The sequence below is a fragment of the Asterias amurensis genome, chromosome 3, assembly GCF_032118995.1.
Source record: "Asterias amurensis chromosome 3, ASM3211899v1".
NCBI classification, from domain to species: Eukaryota; Metazoa; Echinodermata; class Asteroidea; order Forcipulatida; family Asteriidae; genus Asterias; species Asterias amurensis.
The window spans coordinates 21994204-22007178 of NC_092650.1; the positions used below are offsets into that span (position 1 = coordinate 21994204).

General features: G+C 36.6%; 1 protein-coding gene across 7 annotated transcripts in view; it reads left to right on the forward strand.

Annotated features, from left to right (window-relative positions):
• LOC139934372 (piezo-type mechanosensitive ion channel component 1-like) overlaps positions 1–12975 on the forward strand; it is a 94277-nt gene that overhangs the window by 25039 nt on the left and 56263 nt on the right. For 4 of the 7 annotated variants that reach the window (XM_071928576.1, XM_071928570.1, XM_071928574.1 and 1 more), the window contains exons 6-9: positions 483–645; positions 2898–2939; positions 6363–6416; positions 9117–9134. In XM_071928576.1, the coding sequence (XP_071784677.1) occupies positions 483–645; positions 2898–2939; positions 6363–6416; positions 9117–9134 (277 nt within the window). The remainder of the gene's footprint in view (positions 1–482; positions 646–2897; positions 2940–6362; positions 6417–9116; positions 9135–12975) is intronic. The other 3 variants (XM_071928571.1, XM_071928572.1, XM_071928575.1) reach the window with 3 other exon arrangements.

Below are 12975 nucleotides of genomic sequence, written 5' to 3' on the forward strand. Positions count from 1 at the left end.
TTTAATAGCATAACAACCTAAGCAATAAGTATTATTGCTTTCTGAAGGTTATTTGTTTTAAAATGAAAGCTTCCACGGAGTGGTAATTCCGTTACGGTTGATTTATTTTTTGGATTGGTTTAGAGCCTGGTTTCTATAGAGACGTGACTCTTTTCTTCATAGACAATTAGACTCAGAGATGGCAAATATCGGATACCTTATTTGCATATTGATCGTATGCCAGAGTCAGGTTCTCCTCAGGTACGCTGGATATTGTGTCATTTTTATTTTATTTATAAATATGAAGCATTCTTCATATATCAAATGTACTCTTTAAAATAAAAACTGAATTTAAATTTTCAGTTATTCATTTTAACCCACCCACAATATTAATAAAAAAAATTTAAAAAGTCGAAATTTTTAACATTGACTATTCTGAATGACCTCTATCTATATCATTGATCAAGTATCGATTTATCTATTGATTATTCATATCTCGATAGGCTGTTTGGATTGAAGGCCATCATCAATGCGACCCAGTGCGACGAGCCTCGTGAAATCCTCATCGTTACCGGCGAGCGGTGGTTCAATTATGTCAACCCTGGGGCCGTGCTGGTGTTCTATATCTACCTTGGCTTATTGATCCGGTGCTGGCTTGATGGACCCGTAAGTAGTCTTCTCTAATAAGGTCATTGGTGTCATAGCTACAGGTGCCCTTAGCCCCCCCCCCCCCCCCCCCCTCCTGAAAGGGATGTCAAACTCCTTGGCCCCCCTTTTACTATCCAGTTAGGGCGAGTCAAAAAGAAGTTTACGAGATTGGTGATGTTTTTCGAAAAAACAAAACCACACTCAACAACTTGCAGTAAAGCATGTACTTAACAAGCACTCTCTCTTGCTTTTGAAAGAAAAAGGATGAAAGAAATTGATAATTTCTTAGAAAAGTGACTAAATGTATTTCTGTCTTGAACACTTTGTGGAGAATTTCAATGTCAAAGAAAGTGGACAGTCCCTAATTCTGAGAGTCTTGTAAAATTAAATGCAACTTACAAATTTTAACGAATTTGGTAACAAATATTTGGTAACAAAACTGTCCCTCATAATAACTTATGGATGTTGCAAATGCCTGAACCCATTGAAATATTTTGTTACATGCCTATTTGTGTCTTCGTGCACATGTACTCACAGACTGGGTGTGTGGGTGACGAGACACATATCCGGCTAAATGTCCCTATTTCTGACTTTGCTATGTTGGCAGATATGCAAATGTTTTGTGTTAAGTGTGTTTATCTGCTTTTTTCAGAGCCAAATCATCAGTGTGCGCTTGTCCATGTACTGTGAAACTGAGTACAGTTATTGTTATGATAGCGAGTTTGAAATTGAAGTAGGTGGGAAGCATCTGCCCGATGTGCATGTCGCTCGTGATCGAGACTTCATTTTTATTTTTATTTTCAAAATCAAATTAGTTTGTTGGAATTGATATCGAGTTCGGAGAATCCTAATTTTGGTAATGGAGGAGATGAGTGTATCTGTGGTACACATGAGATAACTTGACATGCTTAAAGGGTTCATTCCATTTTCTTATAAAGAAATAAATTGCCAGATGTAAAGCAAAAGAGAATACTCTGAAAGCTTCACATGGGACGTCCATTTCAATTTTTAAAGGGTTGTTCGGTATTAAGTTCATTAAAAAGCCACTGATCGATTTTAGTGGATTCAAAAACTTGACATGCTAGGATTTCATTTTCTTATAAAGAAAAGAAACAATGGTACATGTTAAACAACAGTGAACATTCTGAAATCTACAGATGGAATGTTTCATCCATTTTGTTTAAAGGTTGTTCAGTAATAAATTCATTAAAAGCCGCTGATGGATTTTGATGGGTTAAAAAAACTTGGCATGCTGGGATTTCATTTTCTTATGAAGGAAACTAAAAGTGCTACATGGAAAACAAAAAAGCACATTCGACAACGCGGACTGTTCCATGCACATTGTAAAGGGTTGTTCAGTATTAAATTCATCAAAAGCCACTGATGGATTTTGATGGGTTCAAAACTTGGCATGCTAGGATTTCATTTTCTTATGAAGGAAACTAAAAGTGCTACTAAGAGCACATTCGACAACGCGGAACGTTCCATGCACATTTCAAAGGGTTGCCCAGTAATTAAGTTCATCTAAGCACTGACGGATTTTGATGGGTTAAAAAAAATTGGCATGCTCGGATTTCATTTTCTTATCACGAAAACTAAAAATGCTACATGTAAATAAAAGATCACATTCGACAAAGTTAGCGGGGACGTTTCATGTGCATTTTACAGGGTTGCTCAGTATTAAGTTAATCAAAAGCCACTGATGGATTGTGGTTGGTCATCAAAGGATGTGTGCCACACTACATTATCCATAAATACCAAATATTATCCACATTCCAGGTTAGAGCCAAAGATTCAGCTAGGCACCGGTGCATGTTGCAAATAACAAAGCGCATGTCCAGAAAGTTTTGTTTCTTTATCGTAATGATGCATAGTGCAAATCTTATTTTTTTGAGTTGCTCTAATTCACCGTACATTCTACATGTACATGTAGGTCCATTGTGGAAATGGAATCATTTCAAGGTCACAGGTTCACATCCCACTCTAATTTCTGTCTCTGATCAACCCAAAACTGAACTAAACTAGTAAATTTTCATTGCTTGTTATTACTTGATATTTGAATAAAAAGTCTGCAAGCTTTCGCGCTCACAAGCTTCCACCCTTTGCGCTCACAAGCTTTCGCGCTTTGTGCTCACACTTCAGGGTTGTTTTTCAACAGCCTATCATATCCCTGTAATTTAGAAAAGATAATTTTTTGTATTGACTACTTTCATTTTCGAGTGGAAATTTTTTACAATTTTGATGACACAATTAACGATTTACACAAACAGCAAAGAAGACAAACATATATTAATGGCATCGCAAACGGAAAGGTGAGTGGTCTCATTAAAAACAATTCCATCCGCCAATCAGCCGACGCACATTATGTACATGTAGTTCATCAGGACCACAAAAAACCCCATAATTTAACACACATTGGCCATTAAAAAAAAAATTGATTCACCATAAACTGTGGCTAATGCCCCGCTGTATTTTGGTTTTAATGAACTTGATTAACACTAACATTTTCACTGGTTTTTAAAGGCCAATGATTAACCCACTAAAATACGCACAATCTTAACTCCTAATTTTGCCCTAATTTCACCAATTATTATTCACAGTGTGCTGTACTAATCTAAGTTGATTTTTTTCCTGTGGATTTATGTTTTGGACATCCAACAAACTACTGATTGTATTTAGTATTATTATTATTATTTTATTTTTTTTTTTTTTTTTTTTTACAAGTTGTGGTTAAAAAACTTCAGTGATTCAATGAGAATATTTTCATTACTTGAACATCGTGAAGTACAATATTTTATACCCGGGTTATCCCCATGCGGGGGTTTGAACATGTTGAATCTCACTATGAGGTGCCAGAGCTTATTAACTTCCGCCCAAAGTGCCAGGGTTCAAACTCCAACCCTGGTGGATGAGTTAAAATCATGCCCGGGTTGCCTGGATTTGAATCCAACCCTAGGTGCTGGTGTCTGTGTTTGAATAACCACCTTACGATTCTTGGGTTCGAATCCCACCCATGGCCATGGTGCCTTTAGGTTTTTGGTTTTTGCTTCAGTTTTTTCCACATTATTCCACAACTATTCTTTATCCCTGTTGTAACTAAACCATGTAAACTGCATCAATTAAATCTTGCTATAAATCATCTCAAAGTAAACCAATGTTTAAAATTTGATGGGATTGTTTAGGTACAGGGTTGAAATGTGTATTGGAACCACACCAATGATATCATTTTTGCTTTTAGCATCATCAATACAAACATGGTTTATTATTAATACGATTGAGCTATATATATAGTCTAGAAGTATCCATGCATGGCCTGTATTCTGCAGGCATCATTAGCCAATAATGCATCCTGCGTGTCTGTGAAAATATCTAGGTAGTCTGTAAATCTTATACTGTCAGACACCGTGTCATGAAGTATAGATCATAGCTGTTACATTGAGCTTTAACGCATGCTACCAGCATCTCAGTTCATTAGGCTAGGCTGGTCACTGGGTCATGCAAAGATGCACATCTTGCAGAATAACTCGTGGTACCAGACTCACAATTTATTCAGAATACGCTTAAATCCAAGGTCAATCCCGTACCTGCGGGCGCATATTAAAGGTCAAATGTGGTATATTTCCCCTATTGATATCTTTAGAAAGAAAAGTCATAGTGTAATAATATTAATTTGTTATAAGTTATCACACAAGCGCAAGTGCCAGTTAATAGTTTTTTGTGTTATAAGTTATCACACAAGCGTAAGTGCCAGTTGTTCTATGCTAATTCATGTTCCGTTTTAATCAGCATGATTTTGATTTTAAACTAACCATCTTATTTTGAAAGGTGATTGCTTTATAAATTGAAATGATGAATTTGCCCAAACATGGTTAATTTGACTTTCCTTACTTTTCCTCACATCACACTATAATTAAATCTAATCCTTGTTTTTATGGTGCATTAACTCCAAACTCATATACTTAGAAACTCTGATAGTTGGTAGTGGCATGCTTAACTTTTACAGCTGGAAAGCTGAGTTATGGTACCAATTGAGTTCAAGCATTAAAATATAAGCCAAAACCTAAAAAAAAAACAGCAGGAACAACAACTACAAATGTGGAAAGAAACAATGATCACTGGTCTTACTATTAACTATTTCTACAAATACAAGCAAGAATTGTGAGTCGGTTCTTTTTATTAAAGTGCACCAACAGCTGCACCTCATCCCGTCTGAAGGACAAAATAATAATGGCTAAGTGTCTTGCTTAAAGGCAGTGGACACTATTAGTAATTACTCAAAATAATTATTAGCATAAAACCTTTCTTGATAACGAGTAATGGGGAGAGGTTGATAGTAGAAAACATTGTAAGAAACGGCTCCCTCTGAAGTGACACAGTTTTCGAGAAAGAAGTAATTTTCCACGAATTTGATTTCGAGACCTCAGATTTAGAATTTGAGGTCTCGAAATCAAGCATCATCACAACTTCTGTGACCATGGTGCGACAAGGGTGTTTTTTCATTCATTAATATCTCGCAACTACGACGACCGATTGAGCTCAAATTTTCACAGGTTTGTTATTTTATGCATATGCTGAAGACTAGTCTTTGACAATAACCAATAGTGTCCAGTGTCTTTAAGAACAATAGTGTCAAAACCAGGACTGGAATTCACACTCTGCTGGTTAGAAACACCAGGGCTTGCCTGAGCTTGAGTCCAGTACACTATAATAGCCACTCAGCCATGACACTGCCACAAGTATATAGAAGCCTTGGATTTGTTCAATCAAGGATTACAAAAACTCATTATAATAATGGGACCCTGAAGAATATCAATGTACAGTCATTATGATTAACTGGATGTTCACATGCCGTTGGATGCAGTGCCTACATGGTTATTTATAAATGCAAACATGTACTATGTACAATGTCCTATTCAGCTACTGTAATTGAGTTCAGTTGGCTACAATGTAATATGACTTCAATTCAATAGGAAATGTTTCACAGCAGAAAAATGTTTCTAGCATGAACATCATAATGAGTATAAGCTTTCACAAAAGTTGCAGTCTGAAAATTTAACAATGGTGTTTTTTATCCATACAAATTCTTGAAAAAAAAAAAAACCCTGTTAAATTTGTTTTTTTTCCAAAGAATGAAACACCTGCCCTAACATACGTATTGCGCATTCAAACAAGTTGTTTTTTGTTACCTTTATATATATATATATACATGTACAAGCTTTGGTTACATCACACAATTGTGTTTTGTATGGAGAGGGTGTTTGGAAGACCGTCTTCCAAATACTCTGTGTCATATTGATTGATAGCAATTTATGCTTCAGAAGCGTTATGCCCCTCATCATTTCAATGCATACATTTGCAGTCAAGTACATATATTGCGTCTCTTTAGGACTCCGGTGCATGTTTCCCTTCATCCTACAATCTAGACTGCTTTAAGAGGAATATCAATTCCTACATTCAGTTCCTCAGAGTTATTTTAATCGAAATTATTTTATTTTTGTAGCCCCTTACTAAAAGTGGCCTTCAGCCTTGTTTGGGCCTAACTTGCATAAAAAATTAAAAAAAAATGACAGATATATATTTTGAACCTTGGAAAATGAGAACGTGGTAAACAAAGAGTAATAATTAAATGTGCAAATTTTAATTTTTTACTATACAAATTAGACAGGAAGTGCCCTCAGCGGACACTAAAGGTTTGGAATATATTGTTTTCAATATTGAATTGTGTTTTGTTTCAGGAACATGAGGTTGTTAGGAAGCAAAAGAAAGCCAAGCGACATGGAGAGAAGGAGGTATGAGTTTATCTAAGATAGTTAAATCCCAGGGTTTACCGCTAACTTTGTTAGTGACTGTGGTCAGCGGGAACAAATTTCATAGAGTTGCTTAAGCAGAAAACATTGCTGAGCAAACTGTCTGCTAAGCAGGAAAAGCAGGATACCAGTCACAAATTGTACATGTGACATTATAGTTTGGCTGGTAACCTTATTCTGGTAAGCATAATTTTGTTGGGCTAAGCCCCATTTATTGTGCTTAACCAGCTCTATGAAACTGGGCCCAGCTAGCTTGTCATTTCACTTGTCCGTCGGCTTATTTCACTGGACAATAATTCACGTTAACCCCTTTGGAGACCATAGCGGCCACAGGCGGCTTGTACCAAAATGCCCATAGTTGTTAGAAGTGGTTTGCACCAAAATGCCCGTAGCAGCCACAAGCAGCTGATGCCAAAATTACTATAGCGACCACAAAAGGTCGCAAGGTTTGACCTGTGTCCATTCACATAAAGAGGTCAGAGCAAAGGTCATGTCCAGATATGAAGTTTTCTGGTGTAGTACAATGTATGTTAACATAAATGTAGCATTAAAATTTCTAAACACAAAACATTTTACCTGACAAAATTTGATTGCAGAAATGAGCAATAATTAGCAATGTCTGGGCATTTTGTGATGATTACACAGAAATAGATGGTCTTTAAAGGGTTAAATACGGATGCTTTCCAATATTTAACTGGACAGAGTAAAGTAAACCTGGCATGACTGTTCCTCAGGCGTTCTGGCTGGTGTCTGGCCAGCGGACAACTGTAGATCAGTGCTTGGTGATAAACAAGCTATTTGAAATCTATGAAGTTTTAAGTGTAACAAAATTCTATCAAGAAAAAAAGAGTTATCTTTATAAATCTCAAGATAATATAATAACACAAATAAAAATAAAATCTTTTGTTCAAAATAGAAAATCAAAAAAATATTTCACTTCTACAAGCTATCTGCTAAAAAGATAAAATGCAATCTAATTAATTGCATATTAATAATAATATTAATAAATATAAATTGCAATGTAAAGGAAGTTAACCAGCTTTAACATTGACCTCTCAAGTTAATGAGGTTTTAACTTGGGTTGAATAATATGTTAGCTTAATCCAAGTTAAACACTTATAACCACACTGGTTATTATAATCTATGCATCAACCATGTTTATTTTTGACACCCATAATGTTTCTAACTCCATCTGTTTTTGTGTTGAGATACTCTTTTAGTTCCAGTAAAAACAAAACTACTCTTTATCATTAAGATTTGAAACTTTTCTTGGTGCAGAGTATAATCAGGTGAGGTTTGTTGTAGCACTATGTGAAAATCTCTTTTGAACAGTGTTGGTTCTGAGAGCCCACGGTTAACAACTCAGTTTGTTTATGGTGCTACCACAAAACTTACCTGATGACACTTTATCACCAAAAAAAAGTCCTCAAAGTTTTAACATTGTGACACTTACTGTGTGTTTTACATAACCTTTTCTTTTCCGCAAAGTTTTTAAGGTCAGTTCTTTTCTACCATTGCTCTATGCTCCGGCCGTAGAATAAAAACAGAGAATGAGAACCTTGCCACCATTTCTATTGAATATGGAGCACAAAAACAGTGTACCAACTGCCGAAATGCGTTCAGTTACCATGTTACTATTGCTATGACTGCGTACAATGTACAATAAAAACAGTAATTATGCAGTACACACAGCTCGCTGTATGCGCTGCACATAGGCGTATCAAAGCGTTGTACTGCACATAGAAAACACGCAATATTTCAGGTGTGCTATTTTGATGCGCTGTTTACCATAGACTTGGGCTAATAATATAATGGGGTTTTCTAAGGGTATACAAATTACCGCCATACGAAATGAAGCAGTTAACCCCGTTGAATTTTGACATCACATGTCTGTTTTCGCAGCAAGTGTTTCGCAACACTTGAACACAGTTTAACTGTTGGGAATCATTAATTGCGAACTTGTGACATACAAAATCGCCGGAATGATGAACCGGGCTTAATACAGGGGTGCGTTCCACTCGCGCAAACGTTGCCAACAGTTGCGCACGTTCGCCAACAATTTCAAGTGGAACGAGTTGTTCGCCGCCACCGTTGGCGAACGATGGCAACTTTAGGCGTACATACTTCTGAGGTGTTGGCGAGTGGTTTTTAAAATGGCGGACAAGCATACGGTATTATTTCTTTGTCACAAACATAATTACATTGTATTTTCGGTGGATGATAATGCAGATTTGGAATAACAAAGTTAATTAGTTGATGTAATGATGTCAAAAAGAGGACTATTGCAGCAAAAACGAAGTTAAAAAAAAACCTACGTATGGTGCGCGCCATCTTCATTTCAGGGCGTCGCCATATTGACATCGCGTATACGCACCAACCGTTCAAACGATAAAAAAACGTTTGCGCGAACAGTTGCGAGTCGTTTGCGCGAGTGGAACGCACCCCTGGTGTTCTAAGATGTCAACGCTCTCTGTTTTAACTAATTCTGTGGTTACTACTTTGTTCCAAACCCACGTTTTACCCCTCAAAATTCCTTCTTTTTTCCTTTTCCTTACCCCTTTCTTAACATTCCTACCATCCTTCTTGAATCCTTGGTCCTCATTCCTTTTCTTCTAACCTTCGAGTTCATTATGTTCATTATCTCATTATACATAATTTCTGTCTTATAATTATCACTTTAAGGTTTCACCACAGAAACAGGTTTGTACTTTTAAGATTTTTTCTCTACATTCACTCCACCACCCTATCAAACAATGTGGAAAAACTTATGTTTGCATGTGTCTCTATCTTTTAAAAAGCGCTAATGTAAAGGGGTGTTTTTTTTGTGGCAGGTAAAAGATTTGCAGCAAGGTTAAAGTATGATTAGAAAAAAATGTACAGTGTCCGAAGAGCTAAAACAGTGCCATCAGCCATTTGTGAACAGTGATTTTTGGGGCAGGAAAATACCATAACACTCGCTTGGTAAACATCAGAGATCCTAATTTGCATTTTGATCCAAAAGTTTCCCTGTCCTGGAAAACAAAATGGCGCTGGGATCTTGGTTTTTCTTTTTTCTTTTTCGAACTGAGGGAAACCAGATGTCAATCTGACTAGACTGAATTCAACCTCTTTCAGCTATGTCGGCCATGACGTAGGATCGCTTCCTAGCTTGTGGATTGTTATTTTCATTTTAAAAAAAACCCCTTTTTTTTAGCCCAAGATATTGCAAAATTTTTGTGTTTACGCAAGGATGATTAACATTGGTTCAATGAACAGCCATGTTGTTCCTGATAAGCGTTCCCAGTTATGTACTATCTTGCCGCACCATTTTGCCTCAGACTCTAACCACCAGAAAGTTGTCAGATCATTTGAAGCAAATACAATACCAAGCTTTGGAACTGTTCATTCCTTTTTGGGGAACCATGCCGTACCTCTTCCAAATACTTTGAACAACTTCAAGTTATCTAAAGCTTTGTACAGAAGTTCTTAATTACTTGTATGAGGATTCTTAATGCAGTTTGTTTTTAATCCCTGTTCTCAGGTAAATGAAATTGTGTTGTGAAATATTATTTGCAAACCAAATGATTGCTGTGTGTAGCTATCATGAACAGCCACAGTTTCTCATGATAATTTTTTATAATTTATTAAAAATAAATATGATTTCTTCACATCAATTTTGACAGTCGGAATAAAAAGTATCACTTTATTTTGCACTCCCCTCCAAAACCTGCAGTCATCCCCAAAAGCAAGTATTTCTTAATTTTAAATTTATTACTTTTTTTGTTTATATTATTATAATTTTGTTTAAAGCATTGTGATTTTCTTGCAGTGTGCATGTGCCTGTCTTGCATTATCCCTACTGCTATTTGATGGAATGACTTCTTGTATTTCCCCTACTGCTATTTGATGGAATGATGACCTCTTGTATTTTGTCTGTATATTCTGCAAGACTCTTTGACAGTTTTGGAAGAGACTGCATCTTACATCAAATGCCTTCCAAGCTCATATTTCCACCTTCCATCTTTTTAATATTAAAAGATCAACTTAGATGAAATTTATGTTATCAGGTTTCTTTTATAGAAAGGTAAATGAGTGGACCAACTTCATAAAAATGGTTTAAAAATTGAAATTTTTAAAACCAAATTAAATCACTGTCATGATGTCCACATATTTACATTAGACTTATACCGTTTGAAGATAATGATAGTAGAAAGCATACCTTAAAATGTTAGTTGCTGAGGTGCTGTAGTTTTTGAGAAATGAGTAAAACAATTTCATAAAAATACGTTTTTACATGCTAAAATAATTTTCGCCTCATGATCACTGAGACAAACATTATTTTCATTACATTGTTTTACTCATTTCTAAAAAACTACAGCACCTCAGCAAGTAATATTTTCAGGGAAGCTTTCTACTATCAATATCTTTGAAATGGTTAGTTTTAATGTCAATCTGTGGACATTGTGTTTTTTGCCCTACAAAAAGTACATAGACACTTTAACGAAAGAAAAAAAACCCAGCACTGGTCTTCAGAGGCACTGTAACTTCATAACAGTGTTGATTTCACATTCATTTGCTGGGAACTATGCAGGGTGCCACCCAGCGGTCAAAAGTACTGGTTCAAAAATCAAAAGGGGGAGGGGGCTAATTTTGTTGACAATATTACAAAAGAAACTTTACGTTTTTGACCAAATAATAACACAAGACAAACTAGAATTAACAAAATTACTTTGAGTGATTTTGTTCAAGTCGATCTCTAAAAGTTTATTGCATTTTTCATCTTTCTTATCTTCCTTTTCATTCTTTTCACATTTTCTTGCTCATTAATATTTTCCCTTGCCTGTGGCATCTTGTAAATTGGGCATCGTCTCTTCTGTTTTTCACTAAAACCCTATATTTTGTGACATGAATTTCTTCATATTCTCAATTTTTAAGAGTACCAATGATGTACGTGCTCTAGTTTTCGCACTGATTAAAATTTCAAATGTATATTTTCCTCGAGAAATGTTGATGCTTGTAAACTCTCTTGTCCCTCCGCACACAATTCCCAATCTCAATTCTGCTAATGCATTTTTGTTTGCAACTTGTGGACTGTATTTGTTCATTTATTTAATCTTTGTGTAAAATGTGTAATGTAAGTGTGACACTTTTGAAAACACTGCTTTGGCATAGGTTCCGGCTTATACTCGGCTTATGCTATGGCTTAGGCTCCAGCATCGGCTCTGGCTTATGCTCTGGTTTATGCTCTGGCTAAGGCTTCAGTTTATGATATGGCTAAGGCTCTGGCTTAGGCTTCAGCTTATGCTCTTGCTTAGGCATCCACGTGGCTTACGTTCTGGCTTGGGCTCCGGCTTATGCTGTGGCTGAGACTTTGGGTTGGTTTGTGGCTATGGCCCTTTTCAGAACCACGGCTTTGGCTTTGGATTCGGTTTAATCCCCGTCCTCTCGTCTGAAGCCCCGAGGCCATACATAAAGCATGCGTTATTTTTCAAAACAACTATGGGGGCCATGCTAGCCTGAGCCGAGTCTGGAGCCGAAGCCGTGGCTTCGAAAAGGGCCTTAGCCTCAGACCTAGGCTCCGTCTTTTGCCCTGGCTTAGGCTATGGCTTAGGCTATGGCTTAAGTTCTGTCTTAAACTCCATTTTAGGCTCCAACTTACCGGGGTCTGTCAGTTACAGTAATAGTGCGCACTTTGAAACAGGCAGGACAGAGCCTCAGCCAGATCTTAAGCCAAAAGAGCCTCAGCCAGATCTTAAGCCAAAAGCTGTTGTTTTAAAAAGGGCCCATGACTGTGTCTATATTGAACTTGGCTTTTGCTGTTGCTTCATGTAGCCAGCAATATAAAGGCATAGGTCAATTTGATTTCATCAGCCGCAGCGGTAGCTGCTTCTGACAGCTAACTAACCCTGTAGGTATGACACATTATTTCTGACAATCATTCTCATTTCTGAAAATCAAAGTAGTCGTCAAGTCCCTGACAACAACTTACTATTATTTCCAAGCAAACATGAATCCGTTCAACTGAATTGAATGATTGTGATTGTGCCTTTCAAAAATCAAACATTTAATGTGTCATACCTTCGTGAGCTTTGCATTCCTGAGGTCTCTCCAAGCAGGCAGTATGTAATTGTATTTGCATTGTGCTAATGCTAGAAATATAACTAGAGCTATGGTAACAATACTAATGCATTGTAGATGTTAATTAATTCTTTGGAGTTTCCTCTCAGACATGTACGGGGCAAATATGTCCACGCAGGAAGAATAATCCCTTATATTAAAGACAGTGGACACTATTGGTAATTGTCAAGTCTGGTCTTCACAGTTGGTGTATCTCAACAAACATGTATGCATAAAAAAACAAACCTGTGAAAGTTTGAGCTCAAGCGGTCATCGAAGTTGTGAGATAACTATGAAAGAAAAAAACACCCTTGTCACACGGATGCTTGATTTCGAGACATCAAATTTTAAACTTGAGGTCTCGAAATCAAATTTGTAGAAAATTACTTCTTTCTCGAAAAGTACGTCACTTTAGATGGAGCTGTTTCTCTCAATTTGTTATACT